Raw genomic sequence first — 27,529 nt, 5'->3', positions numbered from 1 at the left:
ATTCACAATTGAGTTTAATAATGAAATGAAAAGTTCATTAATGTGTCATGGGAGAAATAAATTAGCTCTAATTTGTTACCTAAGCAATCTCCTGGCTACCAAGTAGTCAGAGGTTTTAACTCCCAGAATGGATTATTTTCTTATTTTCAGGAGAAATGAATGGGTAGGGAGCTGTAGGCCTAGTCCAACTTACTGATAAGTTCAATTGAACAAATAACATTGAATAGAAATGCTAGCAGCAATTACATGCTTATTTTCGAAATACCAGAAGCACATTCAGAGCTGTAGTTCAGCAGCTCGCTTTGGATATAGCTTCTCTCAGCTGTGTGGCAACACTGCTCTGTCTACATTAATCTCTGCTGGAGCTTGAGTACAAAGGATTCTAACCAGCCATCGAGACCTATAATTTTATTCAGTTCTCTCAAAAATGCTGCAGATACATCACAAAATTGTGTTGTACAGACTTAGTTGAATGAGTGCTAAACAAGAGTTATTTTCAAATGTGGACAGGGTTAACTACCTAATTTAACATCCAGAAAGAATGGACCCTTACAAAGATTAACCTTATGGTAAGAGTACCTTTCCAAGAAAAGCCCTGAGAATTGGTAAACAGGCAAAGTGCCAGTTCATTGGCATCTTTTTTTTCTTCCCATCTAGTAACTTCTCAAAAATTATGTCCATGATTTACACTACTAAATATAAAAGTGGTGAATTCTTATGCTTTATAACATAGGACATTTTCCAGAAACAAAGAATGGCAGGTGGAATGTTTATGGCATCATACAGATGTTTCCTTGCCACCTCTGAAGGTTCTTGTAAAAGAAGTCAGAGTCAAATGACTGACTTGAAAGGGGTGAATTGTTTCATTATCTGACACATAGTCAGTGAGGCTACTTGAGTTCAGGAAAATGTCCTTCCAGAACCCACAGCTCTCCTAACTGTTCTAAGGTACCTGAGCATTTGTTGTTAAGCACCATGCAGCTACTCGCTCAATCTCCTTTCTTCCCACTCACTGCAATGGAATGGCGAGGACAATCAAGGCAAAACTTGTATGTTGAGATGAGAACAGTTTAATAATCAAAAGCAAAGTAAAACAGCATAGTAATGGTACATGATAATAAAAAGAGAAAGGAAAATAACACAAGTGATGCACAATATATTTGCTAACCACCTGCTGACTGATATTCTTTTCCTAACCCAGACTGACTCCCTTGCCGGATAACACCCCCAGTTTATTTACTGGGCATGATGTCCTGTGGTGTGGAACATCCCTTTGGTTAGTTTGGGTTGTCCATCCCAGCCATGCTCCCACCCAGTTTCTTTTGCTCACCTTCTCACAGGCACAACATGAGACAAGAAGAAAAAAATCCTTGACTTCTGATAAACAGAATTTAGCTAAAAACAAAACATCATTGTGTTATCAACACCATTCTCATTCTGAATCCAAAACACAAGCACTGCAACAACTATTGAGAGGAAATTAACTCTACCCTATGACAGCATTCTTTTGAAATGTGATATATTGACCATGCCAGGACAGCATTTTAAAGCATATGAGGGATTTTATCTATTTCAGCCAGCTCCCGTATTCTTGAATAAAACTTCCTCCCCGATGCTTTTCCCATGAATAAAATAAAATTAAAGTGTGCAAGATTATATTTTTAATTTATTCATATTAATTACTTTATACACTTTATCCTTTATGTGAAATTTATGTCTCCACTTACTTTTGTTCCTTTAATAAATTTTAAAAAATAAATTCTCTTCAACCAGAGGAAAAAAGAGGTTAACTGATTTGTGTAAACAAGCCTTAAAAATTACTCATTCATTCATCTTCATTTTAAAGCCTCTTTAGAAAAAGAGCCATTAAAAATGTAAGAAATGCTTTCTATATTTAAGTAATGAATGTCCAATTATTCAGTGACTCTGAAAAGTCTCCAGGTCTTTTTCTCAGGTAATTTTTTCTTATTTTCGGTGATCTGGATGCTCTGTATTAAGCTACCCCAGTTTGTCCACCCATTTTTCTTCTCCAGTGATTTTGGGGGTTTCCTGCAGCTTGTTAGCATGTTTTGAGCAATCTGGATTTGATCTCACGTTCTGTAATCAAATTGTCATGTTTTCAGATTTTTGTTTTTGTTTTTTTTTGGTTGCCACTCAAGCTTGAGCATTAGAATTTGTACCCTGATTACTGTGCTCTTACAAAGTACTTTCATAGCATGGAGAGAGGCTGTCTCATGAGGGATGAAAAACTAATGATAGTCTTGTCATAAAGTCTGTGAAGATTTGGAGATGTGAGATGTTTACTGTTTTGAGCTAAAAGCCAAGAGTAACATAAAACTGAATCCACTGAGAAACAGGGAAAGTCAGAACAAGAATTAACTACCCATTGTGTACTCCCGTTTCCATTTCCCTGGATAACTGGCAAGAGCCATTCATAGTCTTTCTTTTTGATACCACAAAAAGATACCACAAAAAAAGGTAATTAAAACTTCCTACTCCAGACTTTTTCTTATGCTTGTACCATTTCCTTTCAAGACTTTAAATATAAAAATTTATAGCTCTACCTTATAAGAAGCGCTGACCCAGAACAGTCTTCTTCCTGTGTATTTTCAGTTTAAGTTTTTGCCTTTCAACAATTTTATTCTAAAATTTTTATTTTCTGCTCAGGCTTCATTGCTTGGGCATTTCAGCTTTCTTAAAGCTTTGGGTTTCTTAAGTTTTGTGACATGCATCCCTCCCTGAAGGGTTAATAGAACTGGTCTGAGTCAGAAAAAAAGCCTATGACGCCAGGAAATTACATCTAAATATTTTTACAGCATAATTGCCCTTTTCTGAGTTCAGAAGTAGAGAGCCATCTTGCAGCACATACCTGTGACAGCTTCACTGCTGAATACAGTGAGATTGAAATAAGTAAACTACTTTCTTAATAATGCAGGAATTCACTTGTAATATTAACTTTGTCCTTGTCATTTGCTGCACAACTTAAAGCAAGTGCAGTGAAGGTAGAAAACTCAATTACATGTCTTGTGCATTAACAATTTAGGGAAACACATCCCTTAGTTTTAATTTCTGTTTTCCCACTTAGGAGTATAGAACAGGTGTACATTCCCCTCTAAGACTGGTAATTAGTTGTACAAATGTGTTCCCTTCTGTTTTGACCAGCACAGTAACTGTGGAAGGCAGGCTCCAGAGCAGCAGCCCTCTCTTGCCATTATAAGAAAAGCAAGGTTAAGCACAGAAGCCAAGGTGAATTCCTTTCCATTCAAACATGTGCTGGGCATAGAAGTCACTGGCAGACAGCAGAACAGTTCATCTCGTGTTTGGTACTACAGACTGCATTTTGGGCATGTGGCTCTTCACCTGCCTTGATTCTCAGCAAAGACCTCTGATTTCAGAATTGGATCCTTAGGGGGTTTTGCAGTCATTCATTAATATTAATAATCATTAAGTTAACAAGAAATTAGGTCTTTCTTCCTGGCTTCATGATGTTGTACTGACCAGTCTGAAGTTAGTTAGGAGACACCTCTCCCCTTTCTGGCGTGCACCTTGCTGGATGTTTGTCCCAAAACTTTGGTGTTAGCTGCTAACATTTGTTTATGAATATAAAATAGTTCCTTTGGAGTTTTGTAAAATTTAATTCTGTTCCTCTGGTAAATAGATACTTAAAGAACTATATGTGTAAAACTACCAGTGAAATTTGTGACCACCTGCCCGCCTAATGTATTTTTACATGAGGTCATTTTGTCATTGCTACTGTGCTGTGTTCTCTTTTCTAGTTTCCAAATAAAACAGTAGCCCAAGTCGCCTGCAGTATGCTGAACATGCTGATACATTATGTACATAGACTTCAACTGTATCAAGCTGATTCACCTTTAAGAATTATTCAAGTAAGTAATTTGTTTTGAGTTGAAATTTTCAATTATTTTAAATTAAACATTACCATGCGTTACTCTAAAATTAAACACCTGAATATTGAGAATTATATTTAGCAAACATTGAATTAATATAAACATAATCTTGCTTAACACTAGCAGTAGGAAATTGCAGCACACTTAACTTCTTGACTCCAGTATTGATATATAATGTGTCATACATGCCTGTTTTTTCTCAGAGAAAAAGTGTCATGAGAATGTTGTCAGTAAATACAATTTTTGTTTTTTAATATTAGATCTCTTCAAGCATGTATATTTAAGTTCAGCAAGAAAAAGATTGCTTAAAATATGGATCTACAATTGTATTTTGCATATCTATGAAAGAGTTTCAGTATAAAGCAAAAATAGTATTTTAAATACACTTCCCACGACAAGGAGGTGGACTATGGCCTCTGTGAGTCTGACCCACAGAGAAAAGACAGAGGGCTCCCAGGTTCTTTTCATGTGAAAGCTTCTTAAGAGATACAGCAAGCATTTCTGTACTCCTCTGGGGACATGTTAGATCAAATAGAGACAGGGTGCACAGAAATTCTAGAAGTTCTAAGAAATAATGTAGCTCAGATATCACCATTCATAAACCAGCACCAGATTTATTCCTGCATCCTACAAGTGTTTTGAGTCATGTTCTTTTCATGCCTGAATATTTGAGGTAGCTGTGTAATTTCATTGTCCTTAATGCACCTACGTCAGTCAAACAGAGCATACTCCTTCAATGTATCCTGCAAAACTCAATTAAAAGTGTTTTTATTTTAAAAAAATTGTCAAGGATACTGTAACTTGTCTCAAAATAATTGTAATAGAATTTAACTGTGATTTTAATATCATGTCATATTTACCTGCTTAAAAATTATTTTAAACTTAAATGTTTAGGTTCTGTTTTAAAAGAAATGCGGTCTATTTCCCCAGATTCTGATAGCAACTATTACACATCTGCTACCCAGCACAGAAGCTTCTTCTTATGAGCAAGACAAGAGGGTAAGTATTTTTCATTTCATTGTACTTTCTGCCTCCTGAAAGCTGTGTCTCTTCTGAATTAGCTTTGCTGTGGGCCTCGTTGGGTCATTTAAATTTGGGCACTTCAGTGCAATTTGTTGCTGACAGCTCTATCACTCTGGGCTACCATTCCCACAAGGAGTTGGAGTTCATCTGTTGCTCATTTTGGTTTTCAGAGGCTCTGTTTCATCTTCTGTCTCTGTTTGCAGGAAGTCAGGGGCCATTGTAGAACTACACTCTCATGCCAAGCTACCCACTTTTCCACTTGAGGATGCTTTCTGTAACTGACCAAGTTTCCTCATGAGCTACTGTCGATCACTGTATATCAAATATCATATAAAAAATTGTCTTACCTATTTTGACAAATGTAGTCCTAATGGATTTCTTAAAAAATGGTTAAAAATAAAAAGACTCAGTGCTCTTCATCATTAGGTTTATTATACTTTTGAGGGACAAACTTGGAATGCATTATGTGAAATGAGTAAATTAGGTAAATGGATTTTTTTAAAGACTTCTATTTACCTTGTGAAATATTTTAGAGAATCTTGCAGATATTCATCTGAATTGCCTTCTCTTCCACAGCTGAGTTTTAAAAATCAAAAACAATTATTTGATCAGTAAGTTATTGATAATTTGGTTTGGATTTGTGTCTGTTATTAATCTCATTGTGTTCTTGCATCTTTCAAAACATCCCAAGAGGGAGTTGATTATTTTGAGAACTTAATAACCTACAATACAGAAAGTAGTTGGATTTCTCTCAGATGATACCTGGAACTGCATATCATTATTCATATGTTGTAAAGGACATTATGTGTCATTTATAAAGCACTAAATACAGGTGAATTCGTTCCATTTTGTGTAATCCTTGATTCACTTTATAGTGAAATTTATGTGCAAAATGGTGCATCAGCCTTAATTTGGACCTGTGTTATCTGTCATTTTAAAAATAACACCCTACAAATCAATTTTGAAAACTGTGGGTAGCTGCTTAGGTACAGTATCTGCTCAGTCTTACCCTGATCAGGAACTATTGAATGGATGGCCTTTGTTAAATACCTCAGTTGCCAAAGTTTTTACTGATGCCATAGATTTTGAAGATACAGTGGTTAACAAGTGGGATCTGCCATTACTGCAGAAGGTTGACTTTACTGAATTGAAAAAAGAACACAAAACAGAGAAATAAAATAAAGTGATAAATATTAAGTAGCAGGTGCTGGCTTAATTGATTTGTAATGGAAAGTGTTTTTTTCCAGTTGGTGGTTTCTTTACTTCTGTGCTTACTGGATTGGATAATGGCCTTGCCATTGAAGACTTTGCTGCAGCCTCTTCACACTACAGGAGCAGAAAATGATAAGACTGAAAGATCTGTTCTTAATTGTATATATAAGGTACATGTTTCTTTGCTCCCTTATTAAGAATTTTTATGTGTGGGGGTAGTGTCAGTTTTCATGGAAATTAAGGCAAAAGTTTTCTATAAGCTGACCTCCATTCTAGTCCTGGAATATTCTTCTATTCTATTCAGTTCTTGCATGTTTCACTGTAACAGCTTGACCTTTGGAATAGTAGATTTTGTTGTACATTTGGATGGTTAACCAAGCCTTTTTTTTTTGCATGTCATATAGATTGTAGATGCTTGTATGGTTGAAGACTAACTATACATTTAATACAAAAGGATGTAACTTTTCTGTATCAAGCAATTTCATTTAGCAATAAGCAAAGCAAAGAGCACTAAGTTGCAATTACTGTCTTTAGGGACACAGGGGGTTTTATCCTTTTTGCAAGGGAAAGGGATTAAAATCTCTAACAGCTTAGACCTAGCATATGTAATTAAAGAAGATAGGTTATCTAAAAATAAAGGTAGCTTTATTTTTTTGTAAGTTTTGTTTCTTTATTGATAAATTCCACTTTGGTAATATTTTTCTTTGCAGACCAGAGTTTGTTTCTGTAAACATTAAGCATCTAAAATTTTCCAACATTTCGGCATGCCTGCCTTCAAACAAATCAAATTTTAAAATGCAAACAAAAATAAACTCCATTTCTTATAAAACTATAAAGTATAAATTTCAGTAATTAATGTAATGAAATTCTGATGTTGTTCTAGGTTCTGCATGGATGTGTCTATGGGTCTCAATGTTTTAGCAACCCGAAATATTTTCCTCTAAGCCTTTCTGATCTGGCATGTATGGATTATGATCCTTTTATGCATTTAGAAAGCTTAAAGGAACCAGAACCACTGCATTCTCCCGACTCTGAGAGGTCTTCTAAACTTCAGCCAGTCACTGAAGGTTTGTCTAATTGCCTAAATATATTTTCTTTCAAAATGATTTTGTCTAGGTTTTCAGTATTGAAGTATTGGTCTAAAGCACGGGTTTTCAGCTATATGTAGACACTAGGTAAGAACCCTTAGTATGGAATGAGCAAATGTAATTTTGAGCAATTACCATTTGATTAACTGAAATAAGTATGTTCTGAACAACACCAGATCGATATGATATGGATTCTTCTGCTCTGTATATCAGCAGAAATGTTAAGTACTGGATAAATGTTGCTTTTCATTTTACTTTCAGTAAATTAATTTGATTTTTTTCTTGATTTTGCTCCTTTTTCTAGGACTATTTTGGATTTTTGCTCCTGTTTGACATTGCAATATTGAATGAATTCTGAGAAATTTTTTAGCTTATCATAATTTGTTGATCTCTTTTTACACTGCTTAAAACCACAGGTTTATCTAAAAAGAGAGAAATTTTCTCTCATCTGATTATAATCTTAGGAGACATGGGAATTAACATTTTCTTCGCAACTCAAAAATAAAACTAAAGAATCAAGAGTCTAAGGTACAGAGGACTATCATGTATTATGCCGTGTATCTAGTAAATATCAAATGGCTACATAGGGAAGAAAATTGAAAAAGATGAGATTAAGATACAAGCAACTCTGTGTAGTGCTATTCTGCCTCTGTATTAAGTTGTTCCATTTAGGCTTTTTTTAGGGTATTAAGAACCAGATAAATGCAGCAGTTCTTTGTAGCAGCTGTGTGCTAACAGCAGGTGATTTTGTGGTCTGTAGTGACTACGTGCTGTTTTTTATGTAGAGAAAATGGCTAATCATTGTGCCCTTGTCTAAGGCATGCTTCATCATCCTCAAGTACTTTTTTGGCCAAAGAATTCTAAACATAGAGCTGTCCCCTAATAAGCTCAGTATTGGATTGAACAAGTCTGATCTGAGAACTACTGGCAGGAGGAGCTGTAATTATTAAATTTACTGAAGAATGAGGCAAGGTACTATAGTTGGCTTTTCGTCAAATGGCTGTGGCCTTATTAGTAAAAAGTAATCATCTGCAGGGTCTGAATGAAAGAGGCTTCGAAGGATTCATTCTGTCCTAATTACAGTCTCACCTATACATATTATGTAAAGCTAATATTTAAAGCATTTGCCAAAATTTACTTCCACTGCATGTTCTATTACAGTGTAGTGAATTGTAGTAGCTTTTTATGCCCGGCATCTTTTGTATTCCATAATAATCTGTAATTATGGGTTAGAAGCAAATGCTGTGTGGCTTTTTTAATCTGACAATCTGAAAAGACAACCTTGAATAGATTTCTCTTTAAATGAACACGGTTGCACAAAGCCTTAGCATCAATATCTTCATTTTGCATTTCCAACCATGATCTTTTCTTTTATGATTTCTTGTTAAATTTCTTAATGAAAGTCATTTCAGATGTTTCTTTTATCTCTCTAGATGAATTAAGTTTCAGGGCTCTGGAATTGTAAGTTAGACTGTGAAATTTAATTGGCAGACTGCAGCATTATAATGCAACCTCGATTCTGCAACCTTGGCACTTCTAGTCCCCATTTCCAGGCAGAGAATAAAATTGGCAGTGCTTAACCGATTGCACAGCATCTGTTCTCCCTGGCATTGTTGGAGGAGTAAGAGGAGTAAAACTAGTGGATAATAACCAGTCTGGGTCTCTGTCAAGACAGAGGGTCAATTAGTACAAGCTAGCAGCAGAACAGTATGCCAATGGGTCAGCATCTTTTAGCAGAGTTAAAGGGCTATCATAATATCTTTTTTGAAGGAATGGAAATGAGCAGGGCAGAAGTTGTAGGGAATTCAGGGAAGCTCTACAAAACAGGGTAGGATTTGCAAGACTCTTTCCTTAGGTTACAAGCAAAGCTGAAAGTGCTTGAATGACAGAATTTTTAAGACAGGGTGTTTTAACTGATGTGATTGATTTTCCCTGTTATGCCTCCATTGTTAAAGGTCAGATCTGTCACAAGTTTTGCGGATACTTAGCCACAGCATGATGTGGTATGAGACCAAGAAGATACGGGACGTAGAGTGACACAGCTGTCTAGTGGAGACAGGATCTACTGAGAAGTGTGGAGCAAGCCATACAATATACAGCAGGACAAAGATTTCTTAAATTCTCTGGGAACAGGTGTATGTTGAGAAAAAACATGATTATTGGCCTCTCTTTTTCAGTATCTTTACAAGTTCTGTCTCTCACAAGGAAGCTCTTAACCTAGGATTATCTGTAAAATTGTTTTTGTTCTCCTTTGTGTAGCTGGTTAATTGGTAGATTTTGGTATAAGATATACAAAGAATAACTTTGAAATTAGGTATTAAGTATATTAAACTGCTACTTTTAAACCAGGATGAACTTTTAGCAGCCCTCTGTAAGGACATCAGTAGGGAGCTTTTACTGCATCATCAGAACTTGCAGGCAGCAAGTCTGTGATGCTTTCATACATCTAAAGAATCACTTAGCTTTTCTATGTCAAGGCTGATGAGCTGTTCCTCTAGTTAGTGTCAGCAGCAGCCTACTGTAGCTACAGTACAGGCATACAAATGGTGGTGGTGGTGATTTGACCCTGGCTGGATGCCAGCTGCCCACCAGTGCTGCTCTGTCATTCTCCTCATCTATGCAGGGGAGAGAAAATAAAAGGAAAGGCTCATGAGTTGAGATAAAGACAGGAAAAGATCGCTCACCAATCACTGTCATGGGCAAAACAGATTTGACTTAGGGAAATTAATTGAATTCATTATCAAGCAAATCAGGATAGGATAATGTGAAATAAAACCAAGTCTTCAAAACATCATACCCCTACCCCTCCCTCCATCCTGGGCTTAACTTCATTGTAAATCTCTACCTCCTCCTTGCCCCCAGTGGTACAAGAGGATAGGGACTGGGGGACTTCAGTCAGTTCACCACATATTGTCTCTGCTGCTCCTTCCTCCACAGGGGAAGGACTCTTCATTCTCTTCCCCTGCTCCAGCATGGGGGCCCTCACACAGGAGACTTCAACACAACTCCTTCCCACGGACTGCAGTTCCTCATGAATGTGCCACTGTGGATCCCCTTCATGTGGCTCAGTCCTGTAGGCACAGGCTGCTCCAGCATGGGTCCCCCTCTGGGTCATAAATACTCCCAGCAAGCCTGCTCCAGTATGGGCTCCTCTCTGCACAGCACCACAGTTCCTGCCAGGAGCCTGGTACAGTGTGGACTTTCCACAGCATCACAGCCTCCTTTGGGCATCCACTTGCTCTAGCATGTGGTCCCTGGGGGCTGCAGGTGAATCTCTCTTCCACTGTGAACGCCCTTGAGCTGCAGGGGCGCATCCTGTCTCACCATGGTCTGCACTGGAGGCTGCAGGGAATCTCTGCCTGGAGCACCTCCTGCCCCTCCTTCTTCACTGACCTTGGTGTCTGCAGAGTAGTTGCTTTCACATATTCTCGTTCTGCTCTTTGGCTGCAATTTCAATTTACCCAATAATATTTTTTTCCTTCTTAACTCTGTTATTCCAGAGGCATTACTTCCATCACTGATCAGCTCGGCCTTGGTGAGCAGCAGGTCCAACTTGGAGCTGGCTGACATTGTCTTCATCAGACACAGGGGAAGCTTCTAGCAGCTTTTCAGAGAAGCGCCCCCTGTAGCCCCTGCACTACCAAAACTTTTTGTGCCACACAAACCCACTAGCCAGCTTAGATGTTCACAAGCCAACCTGGACTGCATAGTGACACAATCTGCTAACTTGCTTCTGAACTTTTGCATTTCATTTCAGGACCATAAACATGTATGACAGAGAATTTTTTTGCAATTATAGACAAAAAACATTTTGAAAGCTTTCATGCTTTTTCATGCTTTTTTCATGCATTTCTTCATGGATCACAAATCTGTTAGAGGTAGTTGTGATTGGAAGGTTCTAGTAACATTACATGGGTACAGTGGTCTATCAGTTACTGATTTGGTTGATTTTTCCCCCATTACTCATATTTCTCCAAATATATTTTAAACTCTTTTGCATAGATGGATCATTTTTTCCTAATACTTTTCAATTTCTAGTGAAAAATACTTCCCCTGCCTGATGATAGCTTTTGTTTAAAAAGTAGAAATATAAAGTACTTTTCCTATAAGGCCTTGCTGTTTGCCGTTTTACTGAAAGGACACAAAATGCACACTTTAAAAAAATACTTTATACATAAAGCATCTAGATTAACACAGTTTGTGTTTTGTGGGGAATATTCTAGAGATGGGTTCTTTGTTACTGCATGCATGTTGATATAGCTGAAGTTTACAATTAGAAAGCAATGAGACTTGCTTAAACTAAGGTAAAATACAGGAAACTAAGCTAAGAGGAACACTCTTAGACTCCCTCTAAACATAATGAAGGAAAAATAAGTGTTTTTAGAGAGTGATTCATCCCATTGCTCCAATTTGAGATTAATCAGTCTGTACAGGTCATCATTCTTTACACAGCTAAAGGGATGAGGAGAGTTAAATTCCACCCTCAGTCATTACTTTTTCCTTCTACTTCATAACCATAGTTGTTTAAAATTGTTCAGCCAAAGTTGAATTAAAAAGTTAAGAGCACATCTTAAGGAAAATCAGGAATCCTTCATTCATGCCACAGATACAAATTGGTAGTGATGGACTTTCAGTCTTTCCACAAAAGAGGTAATTTCAGGACTAAGAAAAATAAATAGTATAACACGTTTCTAGTAAATTACCAAATGATCATGTACACATTTAAAGTACGTTGCCCAAGCCAGAGGCAGTACCATTGTAAAGAAAGCAGTGATGTGTTCTCTCAGGAAGATAGGTCAACAAAGCAGTGAGCTGGACTGCCTTAATGTGTAAAGATATGACTTAGTTGGTAGAATTTGTGGTAAAGCTGTGATGACTTGCATTATTACATATTTTCATTTGCCATCCAAACAAAGAACATGGTTTAGATACTAATTTTAAGGTTTTAATATCTTGAATGCCCAGTTATTCCTGATTGAGGAGATGTGCTTCTAGGAATAAATTAAGTTGCAAAGTTAATTTAGAATTTTCATAATTTCAAAATGCATTACTAGGTTTGGAATTTTTCCTTTTTTATTCCTGGGAAAACCATCATCAAAATCTGATTTCCTGTGTGGCAAAAATGTTTCAAGATTGCTTTATTTTATTTCAACATAACAGATTGAATCTTAAAGTCTACTTTTCAGTATACTTCTCTTGATACTTCTAATTTAAGTTTTCTGTGTCATTTTTAGATCAACAACACTGTATTCTGAGAGAAGACTCAGATGTAGTGTTCATATTTTATAAAAGAAACAATGACAGATTCCTGATTTTAATTCAAGTGCAAAGTTTTCAGGGCAAGGCTGTATTAGGACTGAGAATGGATCTTCCAAATTTAAATTAATTGTTTCCCTCTTCATATCACCATGTCACTCTTCTTTTCCATATGTTCCTTACACTCCTAAGGGAGTACATTCACACACACAGGCACAAAACAACCGTGGTGAGGTTTGAGATCTTCAGTGTTCCCACACAACTGTAATAGTAATAACATTGCTAGAAGGTCCTTATTTCTTCAGGGAGCATTTAACCTTTAAGAGTGGGACTTCAGGTGTCTGGAATGCTTGTGTGTCTCTGCTCCTGGGAAGCTGAGAAAATTATTACCTTGTTTATCTATGCAGTGGTAAGTGCTAAATACTTGGTATAAATATCCTGATAAAGATGGGCCACCCTCTGCATTGTCCAGGTGCTAGTCAATAACGTGCTGATATATGATTCTTCAAGCACCCAGCTTATTTGCTCTTTGTTTTGTATAAAATCTGCTTCCAGTTCCTTCTTATATTTCAGCAGATGGCACTATAACTTAATTTCCTCGTATGCTGCCAATATCTGGACACTTAATTCAGTGTCACTGAATGTTGTTTTTATTTGTAAATTTTAAACCTCAAGAAGGCTATAGAGGATAAAAATACAGTCTCTAATCTGCTTATATTAATTTTCAAGGCATTAGTTTATTAAAATACTTGAGTAGATATGAGTTTTGGAATTGTGTAAATGTTATGCTGTTTTTGCCAGGTATTAACTGGATGAAATGTTTCCCTATTTGTAGTTCAGATGTAGTGCTTCCTAAAGGAAGAGAATAGCCAGAATCCAAACATCTCTTACATGCTGTACCCAAACCTTTTGGGGGAAAAGAAAGGCAAATACAAGCTACCTGTTTATTTTTGCAGTTGTTGAATGCATCCATCTCCAGAAACTGAAGATCTATAATGGCAGTCAGTACACATCATAAATATGCCTTTATTTTTCCAGTTAAACCAATTAAGATATCTGAAACTGCAAAAATAAATTTGTTTATTAAACATAATTTTGCAGCTTATGAATATCCAACATAAAGTGAGATGAATTCATTATACCTTACTTCTATGCCCAAGAGGTTACATATTCTCAGTAAATGCTGAATGAAAAAGTGACATCGTTCAGAACATTCTGGTTTGATGGATTTTGGTGAGAAAGAAGATGGGGGAAGCATTTGCAGAAGTTTTCAATGTTTAATGTAATTAAAAATGCATGATGTAATCCTGAGGAGTACAGCTTTTTAATCTTCCCTTTGTAAATCCCAAATTCAGTTCGTCCATGCCCAGTTACAAGAGAGGGGACACAGAAAACAAATACTGTGCCATTTTGATCTTGTTCCTTCTTCCACCGGTCTTATTCTGCAGTGTAATATTTTTGTGTATGGATTCTTCAGTAGGTCCCCTGAACCAATTGACGTTTCTCTGCCTGAGAGAGTCACTTTTGTCTGGCTCATGTACTTCATGTAGGGTGGACTCAATAAGAATAATTCATTACAATATAGTATTGTGTTAGCAGGGTGTGATATAAACATTAAAAATACCTTTTTTGAAATTAGATGACATAACATACAAGTGGAAGGTACGCAGCAAAGAAGGAGGTAGCAAAAACCGTATTGAAGTACTGGTGCATCTCATAGGATGAATTTCACATAAGATGGGCACAATTAACTTTTCTTTCTCCCTCTCAAGGTTTTCTAACCTGAAGCTTCTTAAAATGCAGTTCTGGCATGAAATTTTGTTTTTGAAAATTTTGATAATGTTAGATCATGTTCAATATAGACAACCTGATCCTTGATTTTGTACTTTAAAATTATTCAGTGCTATTCTCAAGCTAACCTACAGCTATATGCTCCCCAGGGAAATTAAGATGGATTAGACCTTTTGTGCATCTATCTTCCTTTGTATTTCTCAGTGTAATGATGTGCATAAATATAAAAAATACACTGCAGTTGGAATGGATATCTTGCAACACAGTTACGATCTCTACTTCAACAGCAATTCAAGATTTATTTTCACTAGATAAGAAATTGTGTATTTTAGAAGAACAGTGCTGATAACAAAGCAAGTATAATCTGTAGACATAGACATGGCTAAAAAATAATAAAGATGCTTCTTTAACTGTTTCAGGATTTTTCATGCTATTTATATACAAGACCAATGGTATCAAAATACATATTTTCCCATTACTGAGTTGCATGTATCCTCAGCTTGCAGTGCTCATTCTCTGAGGAAGAGACCAAAAGAAGCACATAAATCTCAGTGTTGTTTCCTGAACTCTTCTTTTAAAACCTGTGCTCTTTCTCTTACAGTGAAAACTCACATGCAACAAGGATTAATATCTGTTGCTGCTCGTACTGTGATAACACATCTAGTCAACCACTTAGGCCACTATCCTATGAGTGGAGGTCCTGCTATGCTGACCAGTCAAGTGTGTGAAAACAATGACAATCCATACAGTGAAAGTCCTGAGCTTTCTCCTGAACTTTTTGAGAACCCAAATCTTCAATTCTTTGTATTAAACAATACTTCCCTGGTGTCTTGCATACAAATCCAAGCAGAAGACGACATGCCTGGAGGAGGACTGTCTGCTGGTCTTGCATCAGCTAATTCAAATGTTCGAATTATAGTGCGTGATCTGTCTGGCAAATACTCATGGGATTCGGCCATTTTGTATGGACCATCATCTTTATGTGGATCTTCACAACAAACATCTTTTGCACTTTCATTGTCTCAGCAAGATAAACCAGAAGATGCTCTTTCATCTTTTGAGCATGTGGAGGATGTATCTGCAAGAGATGGAATTACACTCCAAGTTAAAAGGAAATTTAGAGACACTGTACCAACATGGGATACAATTAGGGATGAAGAAGATGCTCTTGATGAGCTGCTGCAGTATTTAGGTGTTACAAGCCCTGAATGCTTACAGAGAACTGGTGTTTCACTCAACATCCCTGCTCCTCAACCAGTCTGCATCTCAGAAAAGCAGGAGAATGATGTCATTAATGCAATTCTGAAACAGCACACAGAAGAGAGAGAGTTTGTTGAAAAGCATTTCAATGATGTAAATATGAGGGCTATGGAGCAGGACGAGCCAACCTCACAAAAGCCACAGTCAGCGTTTTACTACTGTAGATTACTTCTCAGTATACTGGGAATGAATTCATGGGATAAAAGGTAAAACTACTCATATTTTAAGAACTGTTTTTCAGGAACTGTGCTGTTCTTACCTTCATCATAGAGTTTGTTAAGCTAAAAATATTCCAGGCCAGCTAAGAAAAGAGAGGGAATGTGCAGTTGAGGCCTAAATGGCAGTTTTCCTCTGCTTTTCAGCCTATCATTTAGAGAGACAGAAAGGAGAAATCTGTTGCATTCCTTGTGGTTCATATTCTTTCCTTAGAAAGTGTTTGAAGGCAAATTGAAGGAGTGATGTATTTTCTTTGCTTCCCATGTATGTTTCTGCAAAAATCATTACCTTTCAATGCCAGAATAATACTCAGAAAGTGTCATATTCTCAGCTATTGTGTCGCTGGACAGTGTCCTGCTGCTTTGTCTGCTAAAAGCATGCTTGCGTGCAGGCTCAAAGCCTTGCATGTGTATTAGCTAATGAGAAAGATGTGTTCCCTACTATTTATTTCAACATTGGCTGTGCTTGAGTACTGTTTGAATATTGTTTAGAGCAACAGGAGAGAACCATGGTCAATTACAGAAGTAATGCCTCTTTACATTATTATTTTTGTGTAGATTTAGTTAAGTGCATGTCTGCATATACATGGGGGTATGTACAAATATTAGCATCCTAGAATTTATGGGTTTTTCTGAAATCTTCTTCTGCTATTGCTTTCAAATTCCACATTAGAATCATTGATATATTTTCCTACTATGAAGGGAAACATATTCAGTAAAACAAAAATAATCTGTGTAACTGAGCTATTACTGGAATCAGACAAAATGTTGGTGTTACAACCCTTCTTATTTGGGTCTTTAATTCCTCAAGGCAGTCTGGTTTTGAACAGGACTGCTCTTAATGCCACAATGTTTTGTGGGAAACATCTTAAGCACAGTTGAAAAGACATGAAAACTGCCTTTCTTTCTCTAACACACTGTTTTTGTTTTTTGTTTAAATTGTTACAGCTGGCAGGGTGATTACTGAGCTAAGTTCTTCTCTCCAGGGTAGCAAAAGTTCTGTTCTGAATGCACCAACTCCCTACAACAGTAGACTAATGGGAGTGTCTTTTGTCACATATTTTATGGTTCTTCTATAGAGAAGAAATGGATCCGAGTCAGATCCAATGGGCTGACAGAAGAAAGTGGAAAGACGTTAAGATTGTACTCAGGGCTGTAATGAATATAGAAGATTTTCTGTAGTAAGAAAAATTGCTTGTATATTTTTTTAAAGATGTCTTAATTTTTGTATATTAAGAAAGGACTGTTGAAAAGGCAGAAGCATGCGTTGACTGTTCCTGAGTGGACCTGGATATATTGTTTATCATTCTTGTACTGTTCTGTATCCATCAGTGAAGAGGTAATAAAAGAGTTACAAATTTCTCTATTTAGAAGGAGCTTTCATCTCCTGAAGAAAAATGAGAAGTTACTTCGAGAACTCAGAAATTTGGACTCAAGACAATGGTAAATTCTTTTAATGACTGCCTACTTACTTGTTTTAAGTGTGCATTTACTCAAATGGCTCTAATTGCATAGATGTGAGAGTTGAGCTGACTTTTTAAATAGCTTTTTAATTATTAATGTATTTTGCATCTTACTGTAGTTTTTTCTCTTATATTGAAGTTGCAGTGGTTTTATTTGTAGGGTCAAATTCTGCACATAGAATACCATGAGATAAGCAAATTTCAAAGTAACTTATGAGCATTTGTATTTGCAGAACATTTAATTATTTTAAAACTTTGATATATCAAAGTCTCCACATTTTAAGCTTTGGTTGATTGTTTAGCTGTTTCAAGTGGTCCCAGTATGTGAAGACATGGACCTCTAGTTGGAATTGTAGAACAGAATTAAAATTAGACTTATTTTTGTAGAAATTGAAAGAAAACTTGTGGAAGTTGTAGAAGAGTGAGAAACCATCTCTATTTGTTTCAGTGTCTAAGGACAACCTGTCAACAGAAGACATTTAAATGATTATGATCTTTAAAAAATATGTAAAGATTCTTCATTCAGTTGCACAAGCTGCATTTTCACAGTGTTCAGAAGGCTCTGTTGTTAATGGGCAGTGCAGTGTGGATAATACATTACAGGTTTTACCCATGTCAAAAGCTCACCTATTCCATTAGCAATTGGTACAGCCAGCACCATCCTGCATCTTAGAAGTGATGAAAGGGGTAAATGCTGCTCATGTATAGCAAAACTTTAGGCTCTAGAGAAGATGACACTAGAAAGGACAGAATGAGAATATGAAAATATAGGGGATATCCAAAAAGAAACTATATAATTGTACTATAATTCCAATATGCATTTTTATGCTTTAAAAGCCATGCTCTGTATGTATTGTTTGCATATTTTCATTTCATATTAGTAAAGGCACTGTCATGCAATGATCATTCTGTTTTACAGCCGAGAGACACACAAGATTGCAGTGTTTTATGTTGCTGAGGGACAGGAAGATAAACACTCCATTCTTACCAATACTGGGGGAAGTCAAGCCTACGAGGATTTCGTAGCTGGTCTTGGCTGGGAGGTATTTATTAAATGTTCTTATCCTAGTTTTTTTACAAAGACAATTACTGATACCTTAATATATTACAAGTCTTTGGTTCTCCAGCATTACTCACAAGTACTGAAATACACCGGTTTAAAAATGAGATTTAGAGAAGAATTCCTGTTTTAGTTTCATCAGCAATACTAGCCATTTAAATTCAAGCTCTCAATAACTGAAGAAAGTTTTTGCAGACAAAGATAATTCTTTAATCTGCAGTCCTGTACTTGGCTTTCCTGAACTGATTGGGAGGCATCTTGATTTCCCTGTAAGCTTGTAAAGTGTTAAGTCCATTGAAGTTTGAGCTTTGCTCAAATTTGGGACTTCAAAAAGCACAGACAAGCAGCTTCTCACATACTCTCTTCTTCCTGCATTCCACTGCAGACATGTATCAGTTCACACGCTCCACTCTACTTCTCTTTGAGCAGTCAGAAATATTGTGACCTACCCCATCATCTGTGTGGGCCTGCAGCTCTTTAGTCACTTGTTCAGTACTATCACAAGGATTTCCTTTTTTCCATGTTTCTTTCAGATGCACAGGATTAATTACCACTGTAAAGTTCAATTTGGCACTGTTGCACAGAATACAGGAATGGCTTTTGGTCCTGGTAGGCTGTATAAGAAGCTGCAGGGTTTTTGCTCCTCTTGCACCTTGTGCTCATCAGGAGTGTCTGTATGAGTGTCTATCGTATTTGTTCTTTGTATTTCTTTACTCCTTAGGTCCAAAAGGACACTACGAGATTAACTGTGTGGATAATCACTCTGACTTTCCCACAGGAACAGAGGAAAAGAGCTACAAGTCTGCTGACTTTCATGAACATAGATGTTTATTTCCCGTATTCAGGAGGAAAAAAAGAATAACATTAGTAACATAAAATATCCTTCTTTAGTGGTTTAGTTCTCTTAGGCAGTATTAGCTAGTTTAAAGAGTTGCTAATTTGGATTAATATTCCATAATGAGACAACAATATTTTAACATTTTAACATTAAATTCTGCATCCTTTAGTATCAAGAAAACAAATATATCCTATATGGGCAGAGATTAAATGTATTCACATCTGAAAACCAACCTTTTGTAGTCACTGTTTTAAAGGTGAAACAGCACATTAAACGTGCTTACTTATTTCAGTGTCAGACTGTTTCCCATTGATCTAAGACTTTAAAATTTATTTACAAATTGTCAGTTAGTTTCCTGTGAATATTTTTTTTATCAATGCAGAATGAAAATATCTCAAAAAAAATATGGAAGGTACTAAATTCCCTGGCTGTTACACAGAGTTTTTGCAGAGCTCAGGCCAAAGTTGATGTAGTATCAGAGAATTTTTAAAAATTCAGAAAGCACATGTAAGTGACTACACTGAAATGATCAGGGGATAATGCAGTAAATATTATTTACAAAGTCTTTCCTTTCTTCTAACCTCATCTTTCCAGTAACTTTTGTGGTGACCATGGAATATAGAATGCTAATGCACTGCAGTTGATTTCCAGTCTAGTCAGCAAGTCTGAGCTCTTTTAGAAACAAAGTGTAACTATACTGTTGGGAAAATTATTTCACTTTTAAAGTTCAGTTGAAAGTGCATTTTAAAGTATAAAGAATGTATTTATTACTTGATAATTTTTTTCTTGTGAAGCTTCCTGGTCTTTATTTCTAGGTAAATCTTACAAACCATTGTGGCTTTATGGGAGGACTGCAAAAAAACAAAAGCACTGGATTGACCACTCCATATTTTGCTACCTCAACAGTGGAAGTAATGTTCCATGTGTCAACAAGAATGCCTTCTGATTCAGATGACTCTTTAACAAAAAAGGTAGGTATCTCTGAATAAACAGTCTTCTCTTGGTAATAAACCTAGAGAAATTAGCCAAAGAAAATACAGTAACTTAAAAAAAAAAATCCAACACAACAAAACACCATAAAATATTATAACATTTTTACCTGCTAAGTTGGTATATTCTCTTCCAATTTCTAATTTTGCCATACTGGGGATTTTTACCATCATTGCAATTGTTGGCAAGAACATATGTATGTATAGTGGGGAAAAGTGCAGGGAAATAATTGTTGGTATAAAAGAAAAAGTATTACATCTGAATGATGACTTAGTAATTTTGAAGCCTTAGATGCCAGTTAAGAAATTTGTGGGGACTACTTTCTGAGACTACTTTTTATTTACCTAAGAGTCATGTGTGGGTTATTAACATAGTTTTCCCATTAAAAAAAAAAGTTAAAAATATGAAGACAGTGTTTATTGTATATAAGGTGTTTTGTCCTGAAGGAGGCACAGATTCTCAACAGTGATATGATCTCTTATAGCTGCATTAAGAAAAAAAATGGTTTTCTGTACTGGTATTTTTTTCTTTAGAATTTAATAAATTCCACATTAGTGATAAGTTACAGTCTCGAACATGTGTTCTATTATAAATGAACAATTAGCTATCCTCAGACTGTCCCCCCATCCTGCATACATACATCTTCAGATGTGCTAATCCATTCACTAGACACGTTAATGAGCACTGGTTGAAGTGTAATATTGGAGGAACTGAAGCTGGTTGACCTCAGCATGGACTTTAATACTTGTAATTAAATTAGATGGTAGACAGTTAGTAAAGAGAGAAATAGCCATGCCTCTGGCAAGCTTCAATTATTAATGACTTCTTTTTCTTTGTGTTCAACTTGAAGAAAAAATATTATTGTTCTTATTATAGACTGACTATGAATTCTAACTTCTCACTGTTCTGTCTGAGGTTGGTTTGGTTGGTGTGGGGTTTTTTAATTAAAAATGCTTTTGCTTTTGTGCCTATGATGCTGCATCCTCTCTGTTCTGTATTTCCTGAACTAGAGTCAGGTTAATACTAAGGTTGTTAATGATTTATAGAAGTGGTTAATAGCAAAAACAACTCATTTAAAAATTAGATTGTTGCTATTGTTTTAGTATAGAACAAAGTGTGGGGGGGGTCTTTTGAAGTTGATTTTTTTAATATTTTTTTAAACAAAAACCTGTTTTTATAAAACGCAGTTTGTAATTAACCTTACAAATTTTGTTTATAATCAGTTTGAATTAGATCATTACAAAGGAAGGAAAGGGGGAAGACAGGTCACAGTGAAAAATAATTAATAGTGAATAATTTAAAAATGCTGTGGACTTCAGCAGAACACAGAGGCAAGATCTCATGTCTGTTTCCAGGATCATGTAATGAATGAGCATTTTAGGTAGCTCAAAGAATGATCACCAAAGGCATTGGCAAAAGCAGGTTTAATATTCAAATAAAAGTGTAGCACTGTTCATTGGCAAGATTCGGTCTACTGCCTACTGGATGCTTAAAGCACACAGAGAAAAGTCAGACTTTTAAAAAGTAAAAATTAATCAATCAATCTAAAACGAAAATCAACCAAGTATGATCTATGTGGAGGCTGGGGATGAAAAACGAGTAAGGACAGTAAAGGGTGAAGATGAAAAGCAATGAGGAAAATCCTCCCAATGAGTCACAAGGTTCAGAGTGGACCCCCTTGCCAAGCTTAGCTCCAGACTTGAACAACAGTTTAGGCTTAAAGCTTTTACCAGCATGTAAACTTAGCAGCACTTAACATCGATAGCTTAATTTAAATAATTTAACAAAAGGTTCTATAGAATTTACCGTGCACAGTGGTAACTCACTTACAGGCCTAACTTAAAAATCTGAAGTACTTAATCTGAGAGCAACGTTCATAGTACACTTGCTATAGCACATTTACACTGTCATTCACCCAGATCTATAGGAGTATGTATGAGGTATATACCTCAAACACAAAAAATTCTCCTTGGGTTCAATGAACTACTCATGTCAGATTCTTTTGCATCTTCTCAACAAGTGAAGGGGTTGATCCTTGAGCAGCAGGAGTATCAGCCCAGGCTCCATTGGTGTCATTTGACAGTGATCCTCTAAGTACAGCAAACTTGAGAGATTGCTGCCTCTTAGAGGTGTCCCACTCAGGAAGATTGCTGGCTGCAGCCAACTGGTGGTCCAGGAGAGCTCAAAGGATCTCACTTCTAACCACTTGTATAGGGCTGCAAGAGATTTGAATTTAGTCACAGTATTTTTCCATTCTCTCCACTATTTGAGTTGGTAACTTTCTTTGAAAGTTTGATTACAACTTCGATTACCAGTTCCACTTGGGCTGTTATTCATGCCAGAAAAACAAGTTTCCAAGGTTGTTCATTAAGAAACAGGAGCTCATTAGATTACACTCAAGAGGAGCTTAGCCCAGGTGCTGTTTGTCAGGGCCAAGGCCTAACAGGCATTTCTATGATGATAGTTCAGTCGAGGGGGTAGGGAGGGATACACCACCACAGAGCACCCTGCATCTACATACAGCTGTTCTTGCCCGGCAAGGTTCGGTGCTGGTCCAGGCTTCCTGTGACTCAGTTTGTCAAAATTGTGTCAGCTGGGCTTCTTAACAATTCCAGCTTGTCCCTGTTTCTCTCCTGCTTTACCAACAGTCTCACTCATCAGTAATTTGGAATATTTGAAGTCTGTATGGATATATAGAGTGTATCAATAGATTGAAATTGTATTTGTGGCTCAGCTACTGGTTGACTGTTTAATCAAGCTACTTTATTTGTCTGTGGCTTTCTTCTCTGTTCTTCCTCAGTGTGTTGATTTTGTTCTTTTTAAGTATATTTTCCCAAGAACAGAGGCTTATGAGCCTCTTTCTCTGCTCCCTTCCCTAACAGATTTTGGCCCATTCCAGTCAAATCTAATAAAGACATGTTTAAAAGCTGTTCATTTTGTGTATGTTTAATGATGATAGGCTAAGTTAAGGAGATGGAGTAGGTGAGAGTTTTAGTGCTCCTACTCAGCAAGTAAAGACTTCATGGGAAGAAGCATTAGTTATCAAGGACCCAACAGCAAAGAGAGATGTTAAGAAATTCATCCTAAACTTGAGAGAAACATCAGCTGAAGTTTACATCTGGGATAAACCAGCAAGTGCTATCAGGAGACATGAGTAGGAAGACAGTCTTAATTTATTTACTATTCACAACAACTACTCATGCTGCTTGGACTGAGCATATCAGCAAAAGGATTGTGTTTTATGAAATCAGCTCACATGCACTATCGAAATTATTTGAGAGCCATGTGAGTGCTAACAGTTCTAATTGTTCTGAGTACATGTACTGCTCATGACCTTCAGAGAAACTTGAGATTTGGGTTTCTCTACAGGTCTTTAATGTGATTTTTTTTGGTCTGTTTTATTCAACGGGAGAAATACAAGTGAACTTGCCATAGTTGGCTTCAAATGGCTGCTGTTTTTTATATTGTAAATGTGCCTAGAGGTACATGATAGGTTCATCTTATAAATGGAAATTAAATTAAATTAAAACAAAACTTCTTCCTGCCAGTTGAGCCACTGTAAAATCAAGATTCTGCTGTTTCAGGGACTAAGCCATTTTAAAACTATTTTTCCATCTGTCTTAGAGTAATAAATTAAACTTGTAAGTGTCTTGATCCTCTGAAGCATTTGTTTCTGAAGATATGAACAAGAGCAAAAAAAGACATGAATTCAAGAACCGCTAAAAAACTTCTGACTGTGTAAAGGAACTTAAGACTGAAATTCATGCATAAAATAACTACTTAATTTGCAAATAGGAAATTAAAGGTTTCATGCTGATAATGCAATCCATTCTACAATTAAAGGTTAGAGTAAAAAGTATTTACACTAACCTTACAAGAACAAGCTTGCAGAGAATATGAGGAGTAAATAATGTGAAGACTCAGTTCACAGAATGAGAAAGGTTGTAGAGACACATAAATGAGCTATTACCTGTCTAGTTTCTCCTGCCTTAGGAGGAACTTCCTAAAGGAGTGAAGGCATTGTAAGTGAGGATTTTATACACAGAGTATGTAAATAAAAAGTAGTAATGTTGTTAGTGATTAGAATACTAATTCATCTTGAGCTTTTTGTGTATTACATGATTCTAAGTTGTACATTACATGATCCTAACCACATAAGATCGTTACAGCTCCCAGTACTTATGGGTTTTTTATTGTGTTGCTAACATGTTTTGGGAACTTGAAGGTTTATAGATGTGAATTATTAGTACAGTATTTTTTTTTAGTTATGGTTAGATACACATCTAAACCATCTAACACATCTAAAAATCAAACCAAATAAGCAAAAACCCCAAACACACCATAGTTATTGAGACAAAGTTTTGTGGAAGGTTCATCTAGAAGGTATGTGCACTGTAGACAGTAGTGCTGTTAACATTAAATGGACAAAAGTAGCTGCATAAAGCCATTACTTCATATATCTCTGCTCCTTTTGTTCTTTTTGTAATAAACACTGCCATTTTTGAAGAAGAAAAAAAGTTGAGGCTAGCTCTTCTATCAGAAGAAAATATAATAGTTTTTTTTCTCTCTCCTTTAGGTAAGTGGGTATTAGAAATTACAGTAATTTTGGCAAGAGTTCAAGGGTTAATGTAACAGATAAATAAAAGGAATTTTCTGTAAATTGAGCCCTGCATTATTTCACTTGTCTTGCCTTTCCAAACCTAACTCATTTAATTTTAAAAAGTAAATACTTAAATTCTTCCTGACAGTGTGCTTTGCTTTTACTATCGTTTATTACTTCAATTATACTTGGTATCACTTAGAACAATCTGCCATTTGGAAATTTCAGTATAGCCTGCAGCTTAGTTTAAAGTCTGGCTGCTATTGTAACATGTACAGCATATGACACTAATGTATCAAAATTAGATTTGATCATCCCTCCTGGTTATATTTATTTCACGTTTCTTTTGTATTCAGTTAACATAAATGTATTAGGAGAGCTGACACATGATGATGGTTATAGAGTAAGAATATTTTAAAGTATTTTGAGTTAAATTTGAAATTTCAGGTAACCTAAGAGTTGGTCATTTTTATATATTTGTTCTAATGGAGTAGAGTTTCAGAGCAAGGCTAAAAAAAATCTGTATGTCTCTTTTATCTCCTCAGGGCTGTCTTCCCGACAGCTCAGGTTTAAAATGGCTAAAACAGAGCTCTTAATCTCTTTCTCATTGCCACCTTTCCAGATCACCACAGATAACATGACCATTGTGCCTGTCACTTGTGCCCATAGCCTGAAATCATCTCTAATTTGGTCCACTTTCTGGATTCTTACATTTATTCTGTGCTTACGGCTCTTCTTTTTCCCACCTAACATTTCTTCCAACATAGCCTTTCCATACACACAGTCAAAATTTATTTTCTGTATCGTAGGCTGTTCTTTTGATTGCTGAACCTTCCTTTCTCTGGTCTTGATACTTTCATTCTTGAAGAAGGTTGATAGAAACAACATTTTTCTAATCTTTAACACCTTTTTACATTTGTAGACCCGTTCTTTGCATTTGTCCATCTCTATTTTGTGTCGTGTCTTATGCTTAGATAGGGAACTCTCTAGGGCAGTTTGATCTGCATTTAGAGTGTTAGAATACTGATGTTTAACCTATAGTTCCAGGTGTTTCCAGCCTATCACCAGTTGCTCAAAGTATAGCATTATTTTAGGACTTTTTATTATTTATATTATTGCAGTGACTTATGTCTCTGGTACTGATTTGCACTTTGTTAGGCTTACTGTAATGCATGCACATAAAAGTTGTAAATTCAGGAAAACAAGGTCTGGAAGTAAGTGTGATGAGTTTTGAATAACCATTAAAACACAATTTAGTCTTGACCGCTGTCCATTCTGTGTGCACCAAATCCCATTCTGTTAGATAGCACTGGGACCACACCTTCTTGGGAAATCATGTTTTTGTCTGTGCTTAAGGTTTCAATGAGCAGAGGTAGTTGTAGCTCTGTATCTTTCTCGTACTTGTGTCCAGGGCACTGAATTCTGTGACACTTCCAATTCAATACAAAGAAATAAAGAATCCAGATTAAAGTTGAAAGAGGTCAGGCTCTGGTTCTCCTGTGGTGTAATAATTACAGTGAGTGATGGATTCTCAAAATGTTTGCTGTGCTTGCAGGAGATCTTGGTTGTTTAGCACTGCTGAATTTCAAGGACCTCAAATGAAAAATTGAGCAGAAATCTGAAATTATTTTTCTAAAAGGTTTATGCAAAACCTAGCAGATGAAATAAGCCAGGAAAGCTTTTCAAATCTATTTCAAGTATCAGATCTCTTCCATGAATCAATGTTGTTGATGAGTCAAGTTACCACCATTCGCAATTTTTCAGAAGCTTTTCTTGCTGACCAAGGCAAGGACATCTGAAAGAAGCAATAAGGAGCACTGTATTAGTAGTGTCAGAGATTCTTCTGATCTAAACTTGAAAAAAAAACCAGAATGACTTACCCAGAACTTATTCTCCGGACATAAATATAAAATCAGCAACATGCAACCTTGTTTTCTTGTTTATTATTTTTGTCAGTCATCTGACCACCTATAATAGAAACAAGGTTTTGATCCTGAGTACTTCTCCTTTTGTTATATACCACCATTCATACTTTATACCATTATCCACCTACTTGCATCCTCTGATTTTTACTCTTAACCATTACATGTCACAGAGATGCCATTCTATCTTCTACTCAAACTGGCTCATTGCCAGATCATTCTTGATAGTAATCATGAGGTGAAATACATTTGACAGGACTTGGAACTCCTAAATAACCTGATTCATTTTCCTTTTCCTCTGAAGAGGTTTCTGCTTTTGGCTGGAATGTATTCTCACACATATATATGAGTATTAAGCAAACTTTGAAATCGGACACAAAAGTCTCTGATGACTTCAGTACACTTGGCGTCCAAAAATGTGTGTTTGTTGTCAGTAATCCTGCTGAAATAACCACACAGTATGCTTTTATCACAGCAAAATCTGTTTCAGTCTAATGTGAAAACATGCATTCATCTGGGTAGCTTTCACAGAAATGCAAGCACTCGTATCCTGTCTGATTAACTGCAGGTATCAGTAACAGGTACACAGGGGCAACCTTTGGTAAATGAAATTCAGAGGCAATCTTGCCCTCAGGAAGCTGCAATATCTAAACTCTATATGTTTTGGATTTTAAAGCTATTTATTTGGCATGTACACTGTCACCATGACTTGTTTCTAGCAGTCATTAGTTTATTGTCTCTGAGTCCAAAGATGGCAAGTAAAGGAGGAAAAATTCCTTTAGTAAATCATTCAATATTGCTGAATTATGAATGGTGCAGTGCAGTGATAGTGTATCAGCCCCAGTTCTGCTTTTTGGCAGTTTCAATGAGTTCAGTCAGTGCTCCAGATGGCCATCCCTCCAT

The 27,529-nt window shown here is 36.3% G+C and overlaps 1 protein-coding gene across 13 annotated transcripts in view; it reads left to right on the top strand.

Moving 5' to 3' along the window:
• The window catches only part of RALGAPA1 (Ral GTPase activating protein catalytic subunit alpha 1), a 131,625-nt gene that overhangs the window by 65,840 nt on the left and 38,256 nt on the right, over positions 1-27,529 (top strand). For all 13 annotated transcript variants that reach the window (XM_014890813.2, XM_088167293.1, XM_014890768.2 and 10 more), the window contains 8 exons: positions 3,777-3,887; positions 4,839-4,907; positions 6,179-6,313; positions 7,027-7,210; positions 14,880-15,744; positions 17,125-17,196; positions 18,136-18,259; positions 19,930-20,085. In XM_014890813.2, coding sequence (XP_014746299.1) covers positions 3,777-3,887; positions 4,839-4,907; positions 6,179-6,313; positions 7,027-7,210; positions 14,880-15,744; positions 17,125-17,196; positions 18,136-18,259; positions 19,930-20,085 — 1,716 coding nt within the window. The remainder of the gene's footprint in view (positions 1-3,776; positions 3,888-4,838; positions 4,908-6,178; positions 6,314-7,026; positions 7,211-14,879; positions 15,745-17,124; positions 17,197-18,135; positions 18,260-19,929; positions 20,086-27,529) is intronic.

The sequence above is a fragment of the Sturnus vulgaris genome, chromosome 6 (assembly GCF_052056855.1).
Source record: "Sturnus vulgaris isolate bStuVul1 chromosome 6, bStuVul1.hap1, whole genome shotgun sequence".
NCBI lineage: Eukaryota > Metazoa > Chordata > Aves > Passeriformes > Sturnidae > Sturnus > Sturnus vulgaris.
This window is presented reverse-complemented; position numbering and strand designations above follow the sequence as displayed.